We start from the raw sequence: 23015 nt of genomic DNA, 5'->3' as shown, positions 1-23015 counted from the left end.
AGCTTGGGCACGGCTCACAGTGCTGATGCCGCGGGGACAGGCCTGTCCCCCAGCACCCATGCGCCCTTCGAAGTGTGGCCGAGGGACTGGGGAGGTGGTATGCAGATGGTCACCAGGCCACCTCTTCGTAGGTCACCCTTGGAGGCTTTTCTGCGTAACAATCCGACGGCGGCCGTCCGAGTCCAGCCTGGGTGGCACCGCTGGCACGGAGAAATCCCTTCGTCCATTAAAAATAGCACAGGGCCCCAAGCAGCGTGAACCCTGCCGTCGTGCAAAGCCTGCTTTTTAAGTTAAGCCTTTTAAAGTTGGAGCTGAGAGGGTTTAAGAACAAGCCCGAGCGTTTGAGCGGCTTGGGGGCCCTAATTGCACACACTTGGAGGTGGAAGGCAGGTGCTCAGGCGCTTGGGCAATCCTCCCTTTCCGTGGGTGGCTGGAATGACTTAACGCAGAGCTCAACCTCCTGGCCCTCACGCAAGGCATCATCTTGGCTCCTGGGCAGGTCTCCTCAGCCTCCAGCATCCGGGTCTGTCCACTCCCCACATCGTCACCTGGGTCAGGACCAATTCTGTCCCCTCTGAGGGATGACAGCCAGAGCTGGACACCGTTCTCAGCGAGGACACGCAGGACTTCGTGGCCGTCTCCACCTTTCTCCACCTCGGGACCTTGTGTGTGGCCGTCACCACCGCGCACCTGGCCGTCAGCTCCGCTTCTGTGAGTGAATTTCCCCACATTCACCTACAATTGCCAACCTAAAGCAGCAAATCGCGTCCAGAGCCAAGGGGAAAGTGCCACTTCACTGACACTACGGTGCTTTTGGGAAATATCTTCCGAGCTATTTATAGTCCAAAAAAACCCTACTAAGAAATCTGGAAAGACACTTCCCCCGCAACCCCAGCCATTAAGAGCAGGAGTTAAACCCTTCCCAGAGTTTTTCCTGCCTGAGGGGCCGGGTTTCTTTCCAGAAGCCCTGTCCCTCCTCAACCAGGTTGTGTCCCAGACACCCCAGTTTCCATGAAAATTAAAAGATGCTGAATCAGTTCAATCACACACTTAAAACCCTCTCCAGCCCCAAGAGGAGGAATCTGCGCAGCGTGTCGTACGCGATATGAGACTGAATCAGTATTTTCAAGAAAGGCTGGAAGTGCAAAAGGTCGGATGCGATTCATTTTTCACCATCTTAATAACTGTAATCATGTAATCATCATCATAAGATAATGTCATTTGGTAGAACTCCAGCTTGCCGTGCCAGAAACAGGTCACGAGCCGTTAGCTCTTCGGTGATGCTGCCTAAAGCACGGCCGCTCGCGTTCCGTGGCACAGAAATCCCGGCACGGCGCTTTCGTGAGCCGCCTTCCCCGCAACAGAGGGAGAAACTGCACCAAACGTGCCGTTACCTGCCTCGGCAGCTGAAGACAGGAGACAGATTTTTGAAAAAAAAAATTCTTTTATTGGAACTCATCTGAACATCAGATATACCTGGTGTTGGTTAGCAAGAACCGTTTGTACATTTGATATTGATGGTGCCAAAAACCCAAACAGTGACTGACTGGATGAGATGGAAATTTAAAATAAAAATAAAATGGAGAGGTTAAAATGTGAACGGAAAGCAGAAAAAAATCAGCCAGTCTAAGATTCAGTGTGAAGGCAAAATATTTCCTGATAAAACAGAATCCTTTTACAAAATATAAATTTTGTAAGAAAAACGTGGAGAGGGAGAGAGAGAGACAGAGGGGAAAGGAAAAATAAAAGATTAGCAGGACAGAGATGCAGAAGCTTACACTGCCCAAATGGCATTAAAACCTAGCTAGTAACCTCACCATAAAATGAAACATGCTGGAATACACCGTGCTCCACCCCCCACATAAATGACTTTGGAACAGTAACGAGGAAGCTCCCCAGCGAGTGCTGCACTAGGTTATTCCAGAAGGGCCAAGCTGTCTCACATCAGACATTGAAAAATAAAATAAAAATAAATCAGAAACACTAACTCAGCAGAGGTAAATAACGACAGTCTGACCAGCGCCCGGGGCAGCGGCTCGCCTCCCCGCCCGGACAAGGCTGGGCTCCTGCAGGGAGGCAGGGACTCGGGGAACGCCTGCTCACCTGTTCTTCCTACCAATGCAGGTGGGGGGGAGGGATAAAACATTTAAAATCTAGTCTATTTTAAAACAATAGCATGCAATACAGGCCTCCAGGGGAAACCTGCGCTGTTCCCTTTATCAGAAACTGGCCCAACGGTCTAGACAGTGGCTGCAGCCACCTCGAGGCTTTTGGCTGCGCAGGGTGGGCCTGGGCTAGCGCAGCACAATGACCGTTCCGAAACAGGTTCCTCAGGTGTGAAAGCCTTCAGGAAAATCATTGTAGAGCTGCTTTCGAGGGGATCTGAGGCCTTTCAGATTTAAAAATAAACCAGCAGTCTGCACATTTTGGGTTTTTTTTTTTTTGCTTCAGTACAAATGGAATAAACTTGGCTGCTTATACACCGTCAGTAAGTCTCAGATTTCAGAGCAGAGGGAGAGATGAAACAAACTTGTTTCGGGCACCTACCGGTAACAAAACTTTGTCCCTGCTTAACTCTCTGCCATCCCTCAGGAAGTGGAAAGCACATGTTTAGGTAGTGTAAGCCTTTTTCCTTTTATTTAGAATACCCTCTTTGTTTAAACAATATTCCCCCCACCCCACCCCTGATACAAAGTTCGGCCAGTAAAGATTACATGGAAACTGGAACACGCATCGTATGGAATACAAGATGCACTGGATGAGGAAGTTTAAAAACTTTCCGAGCGAAAAGTAGAACAAAGAGAGGAAAAAAAAAAAAAAAAAAGAAAAAAAAAAGTCTCCTAACATTTTCCCAAAGGTTTCACTCTCCTGTCACACACACTCTCCAAATGACAGCTAGCAAATTCAACTCTGCAAAAAGAAAACAGAGCCACGTCAATCGAGAGGAGAGAAAACAAGCCTCAAGGACACAAACAGCACCTTGGCCTGGGAGAAGCGACAGGTCCGGAGCAGCTGCGACCTCCAGCTCCTGCCTCCACTCACCTATGTTAGCTTCTTGGCTTTGTTGTAGAGCGAATCCACTACTTTGCTCATATTCTGAATAGTCTCGAGGGCAGCTTCGTAAGTTTTGTCTACGGGGGGTTCGTCGAAGATGATCAGGACTCCCTCGCCTTGGTCAAGGATGCCTGTGGACACAAAGCTACGGTTACCGGTAATGCTCGACAGATCGCTTCTTCCAGCCAGCAGGAATTTAGGGATCTACCCAGAAAATGGCCCGTCAGCTGTGTTGGGTTGGGCAGGGGCTCGTATCTTGCACTGGACTGGCCAACTGACTTTTGTCTGGACTGCATTAGCAGTAGCTTCTTTTTTTTTTTTGTCCTAGGTAAAAAAAAAAATTGTCCTGGAGAGGGGCCTGAGAAGACATCCAGGAGATGCTTATGCCTGTGCATTCCCTAACAGCTACTTTTCTCCTCAAGGCCCCTGTGCCCAGCAGGATGGCTCAGCACAACACTGGAGCAAGGCAAGAAAAAAAGCCATTTTATAATTAAACTACTTCCAGGTGCCAGACGGGCACGGCAGCCGAGTTCCGTAATTTTTCAGCCATCCTCTAACGAACACGCTTCTTTTAGCCATTCGTCTTGCTCAGGGAGATCAAGAGGGCTTTCTAAACTGATGCCGAGGACAATGTAGTAAAAGAGCAGAGTTGTTTCCTTGGGGGCTTACTAGAGAAGCAGCCCCCCGCGGTCCCAGACAAACCCACCCACTCGGTTGCGCTGTGTGGGTGCCCCCCACCAACACACAAAACTCCTGACACAAATCAGCCGGGCAAGGTGACTGCATACTCCAGAGCAGAAGAGCACATTTTTGCTAGACAGCCCGCCACTGGGACTCACATCTGTCCTCGGATGCGGTCGCAGCAAGTAAGGACTTAACAGCGGTTTCCAATTTGTGAGAAATTAAGCTTCAAGCTTAATGAAGGCAGATGAAGCAATAGGAACAGCCTTCACGACAACAGAGAGGTAACAAAGCCACTGCTCACTGCTCTTCTGTCGTGTCTACTGCTCGTTAACCTGCACATCTGCTGCCTGAAGTGGAGCAGAGCAGTCTAAGGAGAGTTCAAAGGCGCAGAAGGTGCAGCAGTGAAGAGGAATCTATCCACAGCTTGCTTTCGCACGACCTGGCCTCGGGCAGCAAGGCAGTCAAGAAGGATGCAGAGACTCACCATGAAATTTCTTGTCCAAGATCATCTGTGACAGTTTCCTTTCTACCTCAGCCTGAAATGGAAGCAGAAAAATTAAAAGTCTCCCAGAACTACGTAAAGAAATACAAATTTTACTACGGCACACTCAACAGCCCTGGCAGGATATAAGCATTGCTTAAAAGCAGCTATTTTATCACCGAACACGAAGTCAGGACAGATCTCTCCTTGCACACTGCTTTGATACTACCATATGCTTTAGATGATATAAGAAATTAATCAGGAGCTTTTAATGACGAGAGCACCAGGACGTCTCGCCCTCTTGTTCCACAGAGGACGATGCAGCTGTCATTTCACACAGGCATGACCCATGAGGGGATCTGCAGCATTCTAGCTTGGTTCAGCAAGTATTTAGTCAAGTGTTGGCCAAGTTTCATTTAAGCCACCCAGCAGCGAGCTGATCTCCTGCCCAGTGCCAGGCAAAGCCCCACAGGAGTTCCCTCCTCCTCTGCTCTCTGGACAGAGGACACACAGATGCAGTTACACCACTGCAGTCCAGCTTTAACGCATACCTAATAGTTTAAAACACCACCAGCAAGCCTAGGAAAAGACTGCGCAGACACAAGAGGAGGACAGATGACATAATCACCATAAAGGCCGAGCTCAGTACGCTTCCCAACCTCTGGCCTTAATGCCAATACAGGACAAAAGCACTTGGGGATGCAACTGGCTGGGACTACAGCGGATTTTCCTCAAACAGTCTGGTTGGGATCATCTGTAAAGCAGTTATTGCAATAGGCAATGTGGCAATGTGGCATACGCATTAGCTGGGTCCTGTATCTTAAAGGTCTAAGGTTCTTCTGGGCATGCTCACAAGGATTAAATGCAGGTCAGCAGGGAAGACTGAGCTGGTCATGACACGAGGTGTTATTGCAGCAGAGGAAACTCAGTCTCCAACAAAAAGCAAGTGCTAATACAGGGAGTAAAACCCATGTGACGGAAGGTGATGTTACAGCAAAGTCTGGTGCAGAGGAAGCCAGTCCGACACCTCCTGGGAACTGTCCATGTTAAAGTCAAATTCCCAGGAGCAGTATTTGCCTGTAAATGCTGTGGAGCTGATCTGTCAGACTCAATAGCCTACGTTTATTTCCCAGTGGTAAATGCCATTTGACCTCAACTCCTTTGCCCTCTTACACGTGCCACTGATTTCTAGTGATATTCTTACCTTTGAGAGCTTGATGAGGCTGGATATGTGTTCAATCTACAAGAGAGACCAAGAGAGTTAAGTACATCTTTAGCTGCACTTCGGAAACACAACACGGAGGTACGAGGCTCTTCCACGGAACAGCTCAAGGGCCTGTAAACACTCTGGCCTGCAAATCTCCAGTGGCTTTTCTCCACTTTGCAGCTTCATATCCTTCAGATTTCACATCCAATTTTAACTGAAGATGGACTAGACACCTAAAGCCATTTCCTTCTGAAACACGAAATAACATTTCTTCTCCAAGAGTATTGCAGCTTTACCCACACCCTGTCAGAGCCCCTCGAAGCCAGACGCGCTGTTACCTTCAGTGCTAAAAGCACGTCCCCCTTCCAGCGCTAAGTGAAACGGGTGGAAAGGGCCGTGACTCTGGAAGGTGGTTTTCCAAAGCTCCCCTCAGCCCCCTCCTTATCATTTTCCAGCTGAACATGATGAACCCTGAGCTCTGGAAGCATTGAGCAGCTCTAAGAAGTATTCTGTACGGGAACAAGTCCCTCACCCACCAACAACAGGGGACAAAGGTACCAGCATGTCACTGTGCTTGCTGGAAACATTTACCTGTACTCTGGAGAAGGGTTCGATGACTCTGATCAGATTCTGTTCCAATAAGTTATCATAGAGCTTAGCCAAGTGAGTGTTTATGATGGGGTCGTCCCTGAGCTCCACCTTATAGTCTGTCAGAGCCTGTGGAAGACACGGTGGGAACAAATAATTCACGTAGCAACAAGTCTCCTGTCCTCAAGGTCCTCTGAGCATAAAATAGCCTTCCCTCCCTGCCCAGCAAAGTATCAGTAGTTAATCCAATCCCATAACTTAGCTAAAAAGCCAGGAGGTCACGACAGCCTAGCGCTGTGCAGCAAGCACCTTTCATCTTTACACCGCTGGGGCTTAGCAAGCCAGGATCTCTGGTTTACACTCAGGAAACAGCATGACGGGACTGTTGCCTGACGTGGGAACCCTCTCCATTCTCTCATTATCTCTGCGGTATACTTGCTGAAGCCAGGAAAAAATTCAGGAAGATATACATCCCAGTGAGCAGCACCAAAGGTACAGCAAACTGCTTCTGAGTTGGCTCTCAGAAAAAGAAAATACACCCCACCCCAAAAAAAGGAAAAAACCTAGTTTCATGCAAGCTATTACTCCCCATGCTGCAAAAAACTGAACTGGTTGATCACTGTGGGGTATTTGCTTGATGCACTGTTGCTTTTTATGAATGTTTTTGTGGTTTCCTGCTGTGGGCTGTAACAGCTCCTACAACTTTCCAAACGTTTTGTGCCATCAGGCCCCGTTTTCCAATTCCTGACTCACCTTTTCAAAATCCGCCAGCGATCGGTTCTTACTGGCCTGTGCCACACATTTTAGTGCTTCTGTCTGCGGAGAAAGAAAATAAGAGTAGGTTATTTTCCTGGATTCTCCTCTCAGAGCTATCATGCCAACCGTGCAGTATACTGAAGACGTGCTTTAGCAGCAAAATGGGAATGTTCCTTTTGCTGCAAAGCCACGTCTGCGTTACTTCCACAGAGGCAGAGTGGGAACAGCTGCTAATAAGGAGAACATGCAGAACAGCTGCAGGACACAGCACGAAATTAACTTCACAGAAATAAAGAACTCAAGTTTTGCAAGGTCTGAGAATACCAGCTGCAGTTCCTATCAGATTGCAGGTTGGGAGCAAGTTTGACAGAATTTTTAAGGAAAGCGCGCGTTTTAGCACTTGCTGAATGAACGTGGCTGTTTTCAGCCCTTACATTGCGTTCCTCTCCCTCAGCATGCCACACTTCCTCTGCTGACCAAGAGAAGCATGGCAGAAGTCCTACAGACACCCTACCACGGAGAGCATCAGCAAATGTTTCTTGTCCACCCCACAGTTGCTGCAACAAAGCAAGAGACTCAGCCACGACCGAACTACCATATATACACTAAACAGAAGAGCAACACGACTAGAAGAAGAGTTTCCAAGTGGTGAGAGGCACAAGTGCACGAGACAAGCAGAACAGCCTGGTGGCTACGGTGCACGAGGTCCAGGCTTCTGCGATCGCCTGTCCCACCGAGCTGTCCCCAGGGCTGCCCACTCTCCGCTCCTGAAGCTCAGTTTCCCCAGCTGCTGCAGGAATTTGTGATCTCTGCTGTCTCAGGAGGACAGCGCAGACAACAGCGGGGCTCTCCTCCACGGGACACGGCCCTCGCAGTCTGAAAAAGAGCCTCCGACCCAGCTGCCGCTCGGGGGAAGGGGATGAAGCAGGACCAGGGCTGCCCTTCGTGATCAACCAGGGGTAACGCAGACATGTCCCCACTTCAGACTCTTCTCTGTGCACACGTGCTTGCTGATCTCCTCTGCTAAACAGCTTCCCCAGTCCCCCGCGAGGGAGGTGAGCATTACCTCCTGCACCAAAGTAAACAGCTGGCTGACCAAAGCGATGGAGGGCATCGGTGTTTAAGCCTGGCTCACACCCTGGCACGCTTGACTTTTGGCTTTGTACTTCACATAAGCACCCTGGATTTAATACGGGGGTGGCATTCACATTAACACGTTAGAATAAACGGTGGATTCAACAACTCCCCAGCTGCTGGGCTTCCACCTTACAGTCATCCAGGTCTCAAGCTGCTCAGCTACACTGCTGCGAATAGATTTTCAGGACTTGCTACAGCACAAGTGAAAACAACAAATAACCGACTTAAATACATCAGCTCCACGGCTGCAGAGCAGCTGGCGAGGGCTGAGCCACGAGACCCTTATGGCATCAGGCGCCCAGCAGTTCGTGAAGAAAGCAGGGAGGAGAAATACAGAGAAAATGAAGCGAGAGGGCCAGATCCTCAGCTTGTGAAAAATCACTGTATTCCCTTTGAAGGCAATTGACTTACGGTAATTACCTATGGTAATTTAATCAGTTCTGGATCTTATTCAGGACATTCAGAAGCGAAGGGTTATTTTGGTATGAAAAGACCGAAGTATTTGACAAAAAGAATAACACAATATTCTCAGACATAATAGGAAGATCAAAAGGATTAAACTTCTATACCTGTCTTCCTGCATACCGCAGAGCAAGCTTTCCACTCACTAATGCTTGCACATCTTCTGGGCTAGAAAGGGGAGGGAAGGGAAGAGAGCATTTATTCAACAACACGGTCGATTTAAGCGTGTCTCAAAAATTCCCACTTAATGGCAAATTACTACAATTCAAGCAACGCTGTATCAGAAGCATTGATTAGGTCATAAAGACAAACAGCAGGCTTGTCTGCTTGAATACTTTCATTAGCTTAGAGTCTTATAAATGGAAAGCCTTTCCCGTTTAAATGTAGGAAGCGTTCTTTGCAGAACCATGTGCCACGTACATGTTCAGCATGATTTTGCACAGCAACATGTATTTCAGCGCAGTGATGGCTTTTGGGTTGTCAATTGAATCATATCCCTCAAACGCCTCGTAAAAATATGAATAGGCTGTTTTCCAGTCCTTCTCTTCCGCTGCGTGGATAATACCTGTTGGGAGGAACAAGCAGACAGGCAGCAGAGTTAATTCTTTCTGTAACTGGAAGAGGACAGAACAATTTGGTTGCCCAGTGCTGTATCTGGTACTTCAGTAAAGGGAATCCTTTCCTTCTGTGCTTCCTTTTGTCTTATCTCTCTGTCAGAAGAGCATCCATGCCCTCTCTTAAGAGGACGTGTTAAGACAGACAAGTTCTTGGCACTTCAGGTCAGTGCCTGCCAATTAGATCAGGAACAACGTTACAGTTATACCAACACGGTACAATGCTCTAGTGCCCCGGGGGGTTACGGACCCTCCACCACTGCAGGTTTTCAAAAACAGGCTGAAAAAGTGTCAGGAACAACATAATTATAGCTGATCCTGCCTTGAGGCAGCTGGGCAGACTTGTGGCTATCTCGAGGTCCCACCTAGCACCATTTTCTATGATTCACTCAGGAAAGAACAAATATCAGTCAACCGACGCACCAGGACGAGTCCTAGACTTTCCCTTTCTCCCGAAGGGCTTTACCTGACTGCATGTCTAACGCTGCTTGCAGCTTCGGCGGACAGTAGATTGCGTTGGCTGTAGTCCGTGCAGAGGTTAAGGCTGCTCTTGCTTTTGGCAGATTGCTCAGGGCATGGTAAGTCTTACTTTCTAACAGCTGCACCTCCACCAGCAATGCCTTGTCGTCCATCTTTTTCAATTCCCGAAGAAGCTGGGAGCCTAGCAGCAGGGAAGAACAAGAACCTTTGTCACCTACTCTGCATCTGCTATCAACAGCTACACAAACCTAGTCTTTCCAGGTGACACCCTTCTTCCCCCACAGCACTATGAGCTTTCAGGAAGGGAGGCTAGGCTTACACAACCTGCTCTTCCGAGAAGAAACAAAGGAGAGGAAATAATAGCGGGTCAGTGTCAGTCCACAAGTTGGAGAAGAACGAACCAGTTTTGCTTTAGAGGTGGGAGAGGGTAGTGAGAATACTTGGGTGTGGGGACAGCACGTCTCTGCCACCTCACTGGGGGCAGGAGACACTCAGCAGAAAGTCAAGGATGGGTTGTGCAGTTCAGATTGCCGCTCTGGTACCCCTCCCCCAGATGACAGCATGATTTACCTCTCACATTCAGAGCTCCAAGCAAACCTGAAGTACTGCCCGTTCCTGCATCATCCCCCTAGGGTGAGACCTGAGGATTTGCAAGCAACTCCTAAGAATAGCGGATGAGGAAGGAATGTTTTAAGCACAAAACATCTACAGATCAAATTTAGGAGGTAGGAATGGACGGCCTAAGAAACCGCTCAATAAACCGTCACGTTAAAGCCTTGTGAGGACAGAGCCAGCCTCAGAGGAAACTCTTCCCCTTCTTTCCCCACCTCTGTGAACTAAAGAGCTAACTCAGGGCAAGCAGAGATGAGAACCACAACCTCACCTGCTGTGCTCAGAAGCTGAAAACCACAGTTAAAACCGTGTAACTAGGTGGAAGAGAACGGACTGTCCCTAGAAACATCCCGCAGAGACACTCCGCTTGCCCCTGCTCCCCAAGGCCACAGACGTAACCGTGTCTTGGCCAGCCACACAGACATGCTAGCAACACGATGCTGGCATCTCGAGAGCTTTCAGAGAGGCTGTCCTCTAGGTACAGGCCTTCACAACTCCCTCAGCTGCACCACCATCACCCAAGGGAAGAAGTTAATTAAGCATAGCTTTGGAGTGTGGAGTCTGATCAGTTTAAACCTGAGTTCATTACATACCCCTATGCAAACTAATTCTAACTTGACAGTGACTGGCATGTGTCAGAGCACTTAACTTGATATTCTGATCAGACACAAACCACCCAGGTGACTCTGGACATGACTTATGCTCCTGTCACCACACTGTTTAAAAAAGTTACGTGTCCCTGGTGAGGTACCATCACTGCCCAGGTAAGCACTTCTGTCCGTGCCAGTGCAGTCATCCCTCAGCCCTGCTCACACCCAGGCGCTGAGCTGGCAGGCTGTACAATTCCCCTTTTGCCAGCTTAAACTTCATCTCACGTTACTGCAGTCATTTGCAAAACGAGCATTTGAAAAGCACCGAGGGGAGTTGGGCCGCGTAAGGTGACCTGTTTTACTCCGCTTTGTAGCGGAGCAGGAGAGTTCACATGGTTAATTACCATCTCTCAGGTGGTGCAGAAGCAGATTCTTAAAGCCTTTGCACTACTGCACAAGAGCTTGTCGAATTACACCCTTGGAGGCTTGTCGTTTCCTGGCGTTACTACTGCTTATACTGAGGCCATGTTTGAGCAAACTGAAAAAAGCTGGTTTCTCCCTCCAACCTCTCTGACCACAGCAGTACATGCTGTACGTTCCAGCAGGAGCCAAACCTGCTGGCCTTCAACTGGATGCAGTTCCTCTTCGCTTCAGGAATTTTTCAAAATGAATAAACAGTGGGAAGAGACACTAAAAGCTTTTCTCACCAAGCTACAGCAAAAGTTGGAAGAACCGGTACAGCGCCGAGAAATGAATGCCCAAGTCCTACAAAACTTATGACATAGCTGATCATTTCCCTCGTCAGCCTCCTGACTTGATCTCAAAACAAATCACCACCACCTAGCGGGACACTCACCTAGTTGCAGCGCTTCTTGGTACCTCTTGGTATCGAAGTACAAAGAGACGAGCCTTGCCTGGAGAACAGAAAAGGAACTGCTGTGAGGAGAGTCAGGGTAAGGTGGTACAGATTTATTTTGTAAAATGAAACTTTATATTCTTCTCTGCACAGGTTTCACTACATGAATTTGTGTTCATTACATTATATGATCCAGCGCTGCAAGGTCTACCAGTTGGAAGGTTGGCTACTCTAAACACAACGGGTAAAATCCTGCCTATTCAAGAAGAGTCACTCACTTTAGTGTAACCGTTATCACCCATCCATTAAAGGTACAAAGGTCTGGACAACACACAAGTTCGCTGCTTTTATAGGTATTAAATCTGATAAAGCAAAAATGCTAGTACAGTTTGGGATCAGCGATGTAACATACCTCCAGAGCCTGGCGTAGGAAAGTCCTCTTCTCTGATTTGGCCCATTCAATACACTCTAAACACAGGTCAACCTTAAAGGGAGCAGAAAGAAATTTGTAAAGCCTTCTGCTGCCCCTCTTTAAAACAGCAGTATGGTTCAATCATTTCCTACAAAGCAACAAAAATACAACAAAGCCTGAATCTCCGCAACATCGTTTAAGAAAATAAGTCGCTCCTGTCTCAACAGCAGCATCGCTAAACATCGCATTTGCTTTACTTTAAACGAGCCCAGAGATCAGCTAGCAGCCTTCATCATTAGCGCCTAACCCAAACTCCTCAACAACACCTCGAATACCACCAGGGTAAAGCGCAGTTCATCACCGACGAGAACTGCAGCTCCACCGTGCAAGATTACGCGACTTCTCTTCAACAAGGACTCACTGGTGACCACACAGGATACACGCTTTAGCCTCGGGCTGCAGCAAGTTGACACCAGAGTTTAAACTCCCAGAAATGTTGCACAAAATGATACAGAAGAGCTAAACTGTGCTACATGTTTTCATATCCTATTTGCTGATTAACTTCCTGCACTTTGTAACACTATTCACAGTATTACACTACTTAAAATACATACTGCAAGAGAAAGTCAAGTTCAGAAGGCAAACTAAGGTTTAGTTTAAGCTTTAGCCTTGCAAAAAAAACCCAAAACAAACAAACAATCAAAAACCCAACAGACCACCTTCTCCAATTCCTTTTTTAAAAGCATTTCACTTCCAATAACTTCTTCTGACCACCAGGGACAATCCTCCCACGCTGGAATATGAAAATAAGTATTTGGCTCCCAAAGTTTCACCAGTAAAAATTACTGCTGAAATTCTAATAGCATTTCTTAAAGAGCTGTGTTTTTGTTTGAAATAAAAACATCTGGGTACATGTGAGCTGATTCTGTCTCAGGGCAAGGAACAGACTACAAGACTTCGAGGTCCCTTCCAGCGTGTTTTGCGCCATTTCATTTAGCCACAGAGCGAATTGTATTTTCAATTGCTCTAAAAAGAAAGGAAAGTAAAGCACACATGTTTCAGGGCCTAAATATGTCAGGCCACGCGTGTCCTTTAGCAGTATAAAGCAACAGAGGTGCTGGACTCCACTGCCTACACCCGAGTCAGGTGCCAGGAGCCAGTCAGTCAGTGACACTGGATGTTTCTTCTATTGCTTCAAAACAGACCAAAGGATGCAGAACTTCTCATATTTTTAAGACTGCTGAGATTCCCTCGATGAATAAAGCAGTCACGTTCCACCTCAATTAAAGATGGTGTTGATTTAGCACTGGCCAGTAACATATAGCCAGTCATCCTGAGGTGCAAGGCTCAGGAATGTCTTTTTTTCCAAAATCTCTGAATCACAGCTCTTTCTGGAGCAGCTTAGTAGCTGTACTACACTGCAGGACTTGTCAGCTCCTCATCACTGCTTATTAAATGAGGACATTTTATGAAAAGCCATTATGAAGTTTCAATTTATCGCACAGCGATAGCTGGAGCATTAGGAGCTGGAGAAATCTCTAATTTCATTGCTTTACTGGACTCCTGGGAGTCTTCTTAATATATGTTACACCGAGAAAGTAAATGTGCCTCTGAACACTTCTGAGGCGCTGAAAGCATCCAGGATTAGCATCAGGAACCTCACAGGTTAGGTGTCATAATTCCTTAAGATTTTGGTTTGGCTTCCGAGTACGCTTGAAAGAGTGTATTTTGACTAACTGGGCCATATTTCCATCGCTGTTACTCCATGTTTTTCCCCTGTCATAAAACACCGCCTTTTGGGACTGCATCCAAGTATCATCCTTTATGTCAGGTTACCTTTAGTAAAAATCTGAAGGCACTCATCTTCTCCTGATGCCTTTACGAGCTTCCTTCTCACGTGCACAACCCACCCCTCTTCCCTTAATACTTTCCGTTAAAGAGGAGGGCAAAAGATTCCGTCGCCACTTACTGTAACGTGACGTACAAGCCACAAGAACCGAACAGCGAACGAGCACTTGCTAGGTTACCTGAACTAAAGGATGATATTTCTGTGCTAATTTGCCTAATGAGAATGCCAGCTGCCTCACAACATGTCAGAACTTCTTCTAGACTAATCTGTCAGGCACTGTGAGTACAGCGTTACGCAGGTTTGCCCTTAACCTGTTGCTCAGACCCTCCCTGCTGCCCCTTTCCATCTAACTGCTGTGGTGTGCCAGTACAACCCACGCTGCTGCAGGTCAGCGCCGCTCATAAGTGGCTCCTCATCATTTACAAGTTGCTTCTGTCCTTCTCCCGTTCCCAAATAACCAACAAGTCACAGACACCAAAAAAAAAACCAAGCAGCCAACCACTGGATTCTAGGGAGCTAATAAGAACAGAGTAAATCCTAACTGGGGGCTATCCTACACCGCGGGCTTTCTAGTGGAGAAGTTCATCCCCTGAAAGTAGTTTACACTTGGTAGCTGCAAACTTTTTTCCACTTCAGGAACAACTTTTGTAGCTGCAAACTTTTTTCCACTTCAGGAACAACTTTTGTGCCACTGCAGAGTAAGACAGGCACCACACTGTGTCTCCAGGTGAAAGATGCTAAGTAATACTCACCATCTGATCCCACCACCTCCTGAACATCCCTCAAACACTCACTCCCCTCTGGCTCTGTCCATCACACACGGCCCCACCGTTCGACAAGCCCGAGCTCCCCGGAACAGGTCCGCACCTCTCCCCTCCCAAACCCTTCTCCCACTACAAAACACTCCTAATGCCATACATCTAACAGCAAGCAACACAGATCTAAGAAAAATGCCCAGGGTGAGTGTTTTTCCAACCCTGCAGCAGGACAAGGCTTGCAGAAAAACACGGTTACGAGGGAATTAAATTATCTAATGTTTTATTAATAGAATAAATCCAAATGAATGTGTCTTCAGCATGAAGCTGACTAAGACAATGGTGTGACAAGCTTTTGAGGAACAGACTGTTGCTGAAATGCAAGTCTCACCTCCTGTCCCGTTGCTGCCTCCATATCAAGGAAGAGATCGAGCAGAGATCGGACTAAGCGGGCTGCCTTTGCTTTGCTGATAGAATTCAAGAAGGGTCGAACATACTTCAGAAGTCCTCCCAGCTCTGTACACAGAAAAAAACCAAATCATGAAATACCACCGCACAGCTGAAATTTACAACGCACTTGGAGTACCTGACGCGTCTACGCACACCAGTATTTATTACACCAAACATTTTATTAGCAGTCTCTCCTTTTATTTTATCATTTACAGGAAAAGAGCGATAAACGTCACCTGAAGGAATGCCTCGCAGTAAACACAGGGACTGGCAAAGGTGCCTGTCGGGCTCCAGCCTTGCCCACACAGCTTACGTTTCCCATTACTTCAGCTGGCCCAATTACAACACCATTTGCAGCTACGCTGGCCCCAGGCATGTTTTAAAAGCGTAAAAATCTGCTACATGCTTTGAGATTTTTCTATAAAATGGGCAATGGAGTTTATAGTTTAAGTATGTTTTTATTAACTCAGTTTGACATTTTAATCTGCCGTACCTAGCCAACCCTGGAGTCAGATACACCCTGTGCTCCACTGCTGAAAAAATGACATTTCTTAACACTTCAGCTACCCACATTACCCAAAATTAGATCTTACTTTCACTAGGTTTCTGTTTCTACTGCTCTCCTTACTACTTTACAGTTATAAAGCTAGTCTCAAGCTCACAAAGGAAAAGTCTTTCTTCATGAAGAGGTGCGCCAAAAACATCACTCCCCCGGAGCAGAAGGACGCAGCGGGTCAACGTCAGCAGTTCCAGCACTTGGCGTTCACGTAAGCAGAAGGGAGCCAGGTGCACAAGTTTTGTCCTCTCCTGTGATAAACAGCACGTGGCCGCCGTGCCAGGTTGCAGCCACGTCTGTTTACAGTTGGGGGAAGATGATCCTTCCAGCAGCCGAGCACCGCGCCAGCGCGGGGTTCAATGCTGACTCATAAAATAGTGGGGTCGTACCCTGAAATCACAACTTATCTGCCCCAGAACTGGAAGCCTCACCCAAACATCAGCTGCATCTTGCACTACCGTATTTATGAGATTAGAGAGTAAAGAAACCCATCAAATGAGTATTTCAGAAATCCTCGATATGCTCTATACCAAACTGGTGTTGCAATCAAAACTAAAATAAGAGACTAATCTAATTTTATTTCAATTAGTGTAAGGAGGAGCATCAGCAGAACTTCAGTTTGGGAGGATTCCAATAAAAACAGCTGAAAACAAGCCTTCCCTCATATTTCATTTAGCAGTAATGCAAAAGAACTGCTATAAGAACATCTTAATCATATCTAAAAATTACTCCTTGTATTTATTTTAGAAGTTTAATCAAGCCTCATACAACTCATTTCTCACACTGTTAAGTGGAACTCACAGTGTGTTCCAATCCAATTGCTCACGGTGACGTACTGACACTTTTACACATCTGAAAGTGCAGGTTTAGAACAAGTGGAACTCACCTTGAGTGTGCCCTGAACCCTTAGGGGAGCCTTATTTTCCAAACAGCAGCGCAACAAATCTGACTCTTTCCACAATGAACCCCTTGGACTTTGCACAGGAAACAAAACAAAACGCTGTGCCTAAAATTTCAAAAAAGTTTCTCTCTGCCTGAGAACACATGGGCAGGTTTTTCTGGAACTGAGGTACAGCCACTTTCGTATCCAAGATTGAGCCCCGCCGACTGACAGCTTCAATCAGCTTTCACTCAACAAGGAACTGCCACCCACCACCCCGTGGCAGACAACAACTTCACCTTCACTCCGAGGACCGTTCAATCTGCGGTACCGCTCACGGATGCAAATCCCAATCATTTTAATCAAACACTTTGGTTTCACATACAGTATAAACAAACCACTGCTAGAGCAGCGGACAGCTACTTCCATCACATCAGTTTTTTGCATCCCTCCTCTCGGTGTGAGCTGAGAAAGGTGGGCTCCAGATTACCTTGTGGGGCTGGGAAGAGAAGCAGCACAAAAGCTGGAGCTGCCCAGAAGCTCTTGTGCTCTTCTCTGATGCAACTAACGCAAAACACTTGAAAACTCGACATTTAACACAGGGAACAAGCCTGCTTCTCAGCTCATAGCACTGTATCCTTAGCTTTGAGATCTGTAACTAAGAACTTGCCAGTTTTTCAGTCTTACCAAGGCAATGAGACTGTCTCCGAGACCCGTCAACTCTCAACTGCTACAAGGTACCGCTCTTCCTCCTGCACATCGCTGCATTACACCAGCTTCTCAGGACCAACTGAATCACATTTTTAGTGCACATCATACTCTTCCACACAGGAAAGGAATTTCAGAAGAAACAAGGAAAACTCACGTGAAACATGCTGCAGTACTTAGCTTTCCACTGACTTGCTCAACAGCTGCCCGAGAATTCACTAGAAAGCAGATCTGAAGTCAACAGCTAGCATATATCTGTGCGTTTTGCAAACTACACATTTAGACATGGATGCTCAAAGTTCCCATAGAAATTTCTCTTTCCTACCAATGTAACTGTCAACTATTTTTAGGATTTATTTTTTTTAAGTAAATGCTTGGTGAAGGGGTGTGATTGACAGCTCTGGAGAAGTGACAAGCAGCAGCTCTGGAAAATGAAGTCTGCTGCTCATCCTGAAAGAAAGTGCTTCCACAACCTAACATGCCAGGTACCTGAATTCCTGATCCGAGTTATTCCAACCCTATAGTTTTAAGCAATGCTATAAAGATCTAGAACTGTCCTACAAAAAACCTGTAATTAATCTACCATTATCCTTAATCCCTATCAAGCAGATAAAGAGGGTCATTTGTATTACTGTTATTCTTTTAAACAAAGGCTGCTTGGTCCTCTAAAAACCACAGGTTCATTTCACACTCTCAGCCAGTCAGCAGCACAGCAGTTGTGATTTTCAGACCCCACCAAACTGCAGATTTTTTCCCTAGGCTGCGGCTCACAGACCCTTACATCTCTGGGGAAGCTACTGCTTAAAAGTAGCCAACAAGCCACCGCGACACCTCGAATCTGTCAAAGAAATCCCACTCGCTACAACTGTGTGCAACAAAAGCTACAACGATGAGATCTACTTCATTCAGGCCTGGTAATTTCCTTGTGAGGTCAAGCAGCACCAGATTCACTTCCCTTAAATATGACAACTGTGTCCGCCTGATGCTAGCACCTTTGCAAACGGTTGTACCTGGTGAAGATGCTGCTGGCCCTGCTTGTCACTCTGAATGGCCTACTTCACCCTGGAAAGCAGACAGAAAGGGACGGTGACAAGTGTCTTTCCCACAGGATGAACGCATCTCCAAGCGGCGGTATCCCCTTTTTCCATCCCCCCGCTTCACGATGTCTCCAGAAAGAACCACCTGGTGATTGCACTCCAAGTCTACACACACACAGCTGGCTTCTCCACACTGCCAAATTAAATTTTTTTTCTGTTCAGAATATACTCACTCTGCATTTCAGTGATCCCTTTACTACGTTTCAAATACATTTCACACTTGCCTCTTCATAAACCCGGTTCCGATGAGTTAACATTGTCGTTTTCGGTTACTTGGCCTTCCCCTTAAAAACCCAAACTATTAGCCAGCCACCCCCTGACAACACAATGCAGTTCTTTATACTCATGTTAAGACTTAAGTTTAAACTCAAAACTGCTCCAAGTTCTGCAGCGGTAAGGAGGCCACCACGCACCTAACAACTCTTCTGTCAGGCTACTGCACACCAGCAGCACATCCACAATTTACTCAAAGAGACTCTTCTGATTATTTCCCCCTTTTTAGCCCAAACACACGCATCTTCCTTGATGCAGGAGCAAACCCATGTTTTGTTACCATTACAGAAGCAAACATCAAAGTGCAGAGGGCACCTGTACAGCTCAGACACCTCTACCTGAGTGAATTGACTTGAGGTCCTTTTGTATTCCATTAGAGAAAAGGGCACTCCTGCAGCAGGCTTCATTAACCCTGCTCCAAATTTTTAGTGTAGGAAGAGTCGAATCATGTGCTGGAAGTGCTTATTTTTCTCCACCGACCATAAAAGCAGCCCACACTAGGAGATCAGACGTGGACATCTACAGTTAGGTGAGATGAATAGCACCTTTGTTTCCAGTACCGCTCTCAGTGCAAGTAATCTACTGTGTCACAAGCTCTGTTCAACTGCAAATCACAGTGGGATCAGTGTCCAGAATGCTCAAACACATGTAGACGTGGGCAGAGCAGTTAAACGGCCAAGTCAAAATGGTAGGATATTTCAGAACAAATATAAAACTCTGATCTTGACCAGCTGCTATCTGAGACCTCATACTGCTTTCCATGAGCTACTCTAACGTTAGGTTCTGGTGCCCCAGTTGAATTCCAGTTTGATTAAACCTTCTGCTGGTCTGTTTTCCCAAGCCAGTTTCAAGACTGTTAAAAGCACACACACGTCACGTTCTGAATTATTCTTTTGCAGAGTTAGAAAACATCAGGGCTCTAGCACGGCCAACTGGCTGGAAGGGACAGAATGCTCTTTGTATGGATGTGGCGTTACCAGCTCCTAAAAGGCTTGAGGTGAAAGGTACTCCAGAAAAAGCAAGAGCATTCTTTCGCAAAAAAAACAAAACTAAACTGCTGAGTACTAGCCTTGAGCTTTCCAGGAAACAGAAGACATGAACAGATTCAAATAAAATCAAAAAAAAGTTGAACAGAGAACTTTACTCCATTTCTGTCCTTTCACACGTTCAGAATAGAAGGACTGTCAAGTCTTGCCCCTGCATGGAGCCGGGCAAGGATTTCCTGATGTAATGTTCCAGCAGATAAATCAATTGAGAAAGAAGCTGCTGGTGAGAAAGGACTTTTTGGGACAAACCTTCCAATTTGAAACAAGGCTCTGAGATTGTTAAAAGCAAATCAAAAGAAACTTCTCGTCTCAAACATAACACTTAACAAAACTTTAGTCACTTGTACTAAAACAGCCACATGTCAAAGGGTCGTAAACTAAATGGTCCCAGCGCATGAGCAATCTTTTGGAATACTGGGCCAAGTAATAAGAGATCAATATTTCATGTTGTTTACCTACGTTTTTAGTTTCTACTTTAATTTAGTTTTCTATGAGAGGGCGTTTGCTGCCAAAACATGCTTTTACTTCTATCTCATTCAATATGGAGCCTAAATTCATCTGAACACATGTATCTTTCACCCATTACCTCAGTTACTTGTTTCAGGCTCACCTTCTGCCTGCCCAGTCTTGGCCAAAAGTGACCCCAGTTCCAGGATGCTCTGCTCTTTGACTTGCACCGCTTCTTCATCATTTTCCTGGACATCGCGTTTCACTGGAAAAAAAAAAGAGTCGAAAATTTACCTTTAATGCTATTTCAGTTAGAAGATAATCATTACTAGTCAGCTCCTGGAAAAGCACCAAAACAAGTAACTGTTCTAACAGGCAGTAGTGAGTTCAGGCTGGCCTGCTAGATCTGGAAAGCAGACTATGTGGAAAGTTTAAATGCAGAGCTTAGAGAGTGTTTCATCTAGAATTCACGAAGGCTTTAATCCAGCTGCTAGATACAGCTGCATGCTGCAACTTAAATTATATTCAAGTTTTGAAGTAGTCTCATTAAACTTGTCCAGCTGTTCAAGTTTCACTTTAAAAACACCACCACACAACAGATCCTCTCCCGCTGAAACCGCAAAACCAAATAAAATAAGTTTAATGGGATTTCCAGGGTTGGGTATTCTGGTATGAGGATTTCTGATGTCGCCACTTTGCGTATTAAGTTGCAATCCCCTGGTCAAAACGTAGCACAAGAGCAACACCGGCTCCGCGAGCTGGGTACGCCTGTCCTCTTCGCTCAGGAGCGGATCAGGCATTACAACTGCTGCAGGAGTCAGTGCACCTTCCCGCACGGAACTCTGACAACCTAATCATCGCTCTGTGTAGCAGCGTGAGGAACTCTGGCTCTGAAGTACACAGAAGGGCCAAATGACACACAGCAGCAGCAGACTTGTGTATACACAACATCAGTTTCACGTAAGTTATCCACAAAACAACACACTTTCTTCCCTGCCACTTCCTACGGTGGAAATATTCAGCTCTGCCATCCCCTGTGCTGATGTCCAGCTTCTACACAAACAAAGCCCAAACCCACTGCCCAGCCCCCCCAGAGGGAACAGAAATCCTCCACGCTGCCCCTGAGCACGGGCTGCGGCTTTCAGTGCCCGTAATTTAACACATCTGGTGTCAAAACCAAAGTAACTTTGCTTTCAGAAAGCAAAGTGTCACAACACCACTCTGGACTGCTCCAGCTCGCACCAACCAGCGCCACGAGTTGTTACTCCTGACTGAGCCTGACCAGATGGAAAGCTGTAGGTGTGTTGACAGGCTTGAGAACACCAACTACTAATTAACCAGTGAAACACGGAGAAGGGCGAGCAGGTTTTAAAGACCATAGAGCAATTATCAATTTCAAGGTCTAACGCAGACACGAGGAAACAACTGCCCGACACGGGGGGGTGACAGCAGGTCACAGCATCGTTTTAGAAATCACCACACGCGTTACGAGAATCCAGAATTACTCTTTTATACACCAATTTCGAAGGCATCGATGCTGTACACCCCCACACCCACATAAAGAGGGATGCCCACGTTAAGTCTACAAACCACTTCGTAGCACCAAGCCCTCCAGGGCGCTGCTGAACGCCTGTGACAGCCCAACAGGGAAACTGCCGTGCACAGCCTTGAGACACGAAGTTAAACCAGGCACGGCGCCCACAAAAACTCCTCAAAACTTTCCGTGTGGCGCTGAGAAAGGAATTTAAACCGCGGCTGTATTTGAGCGTTGTAGGAGGGAACACCCCCGCCAGCAGAGCTCTGTCCCCCCTCAGCACACCGAGCACCCGCTGCAGGCCGCCGCTACCCGCGCAGCGCCCGAAGGCGGTAACATCGCCACCGAAAAACGGGAAAACCGAGAAGCCAAGGGCCGGGGCAGGCGGTGCAGCCCGCCACAGCCCCCGCGCACGCCGCTCCACGGCTGCCAGGCGGCCGAGTTCCCGCGCCGCCGGCCGGCCGGCACCCGGGGCAGCACCGCGTCCAACGGGGAGGAGAAGCCGGGCCGAGCCGCGGGCCCCACCGCCCGGCTCCCCGCCGCAGCCTCCCGCCTGGCCCCGCCGGCTCCGCGCCCGCGGGGCCCTCCCCGGCGGAGGGCAGCGGCCCGACCACGGCCCGCGGGGCGGCTGGGGGACACGCGTCGGTGGGGCGGGCCAGGCCGGGGCCGGTGCGGCGGGCCCAGGCCTCGCTCCCGTCCGGCTCGCACGGTGAGTCAGCAGCCGGCGCCGGCGGCGGGCGGGAGGCGGCGGTGGGCGGCCGGGGGCGGGCGGCGAGGCGGGGGCGGCCGGCGGCGCCTCACCTATGGAGTGGAGGATGCCGATGGAAGCCTCGCGGTCAGTGGAGAGCAGGGACTGTGCGCGCTGGAACTCCAGCACCGCCGCCGCCGCCATCTTACCGCTCCCTCAGTCCCTCCTCACCGCCAGCCCGGAAGCGGCCGCCGGAGGCCCCGCCCCTTCCTGCCCGGGGCATGACGGGAGCCGCAGTCCCGGCGCGGGGAGGGGAGGGAGGGGGCGGGTCGAGGAAGGGGCGGGTCGAGGAAGGGGCGGGGTCTGGAGAAGGGGGCGGGGCCGGGGCGCCCCGCGGTGACGGGCGGGGGCTGGCGTGTGGCGTGTCCCCCACCCGTGGATACAAATTCCTGCAGCCAGCGCCGGGGCCGGGGGCTGGAGTGGGGTCCCCTCCTCCGCGGGGTGACAGCCCCCCCCCCCCCCCCATCGACGCCGAAAGCAGCCTCCCCCACCCCCCCCTCGACGAAAGGCAAATTTAATGCCTTGAAAGTTCAATTTTCTATCGAACGGGAGATAAAAGCGCCCCCCCCGCGGCGTTCCCCCCCCATCCCCCGGGGGTCCCGGCACGGTGTGCCCCCCCCGGCAGGTGATAGCTCTGGGGACAGGTGGCACCAGCAGCGACAGTTTGGCACCAGCTTCACGCCCAGCGGGGGGGGGACGGGACCCCCACCGAGCCCCCCAGGCAGCAGAGGGGGGATGG

At 48.2% G+C, this 23015-nt stretch overlaps 1 protein-coding gene across 1 annotated transcript; it reads right to left on the bottom strand.

Annotated features, from left to right (window-relative positions):
* Nucleotides 1-1430: 1430 nt before the first annotated feature.
* PSMD11 (proteasome 26S subunit, non-ATPase 11) lies at nucleotides 1431-22464 on the bottom strand. Its single transcript, XM_040617369.1, has 14 exons — nucleotides 22330-22464; nucleotides 20158-20259; nucleotides 14929-15053; nucleotides 11934-12005; nucleotides 11522-11579; nucleotides 9450-9644; nucleotides 8790-8934; nucleotides 8477-8537; nucleotides 6768-6830; nucleotides 6018-6143; nucleotides 5424-5459; nucleotides 4223-4274; nucleotides 3043-3185; nucleotides 1431-2910 (listed from the first exon to the last, which is right to left on the bottom strand). The coding sequence occupies exons 1-13, from the start codon at nucleotides 22418-22420 to the stop codon at nucleotides 3043-3045; spliced, it is 1269 nt and encodes a 422-aa protein (XP_040473303.1). The 5' UTR covers nucleotides 22421-22464; the 3' UTR covers nucleotides 1431-2910.
* Nucleotides 22465-23015: the final 551 nt, after the last annotated feature.

Source organism: Falco naumanni, chromosome 18 (assembly GCF_017639655.2).
Source record: "Falco naumanni isolate bFalNau1 chromosome 18, bFalNau1.pat, whole genome shotgun sequence".
Classification (NCBI taxonomy): Eukaryota; Metazoa; Chordata; class Aves; order Falconiformes; family Falconidae; genus Falco; species Falco naumanni.
Note: the sequence above shows the minus strand (reverse complement) of the source record. Positions and strands in the feature narration are given on the sequence as shown.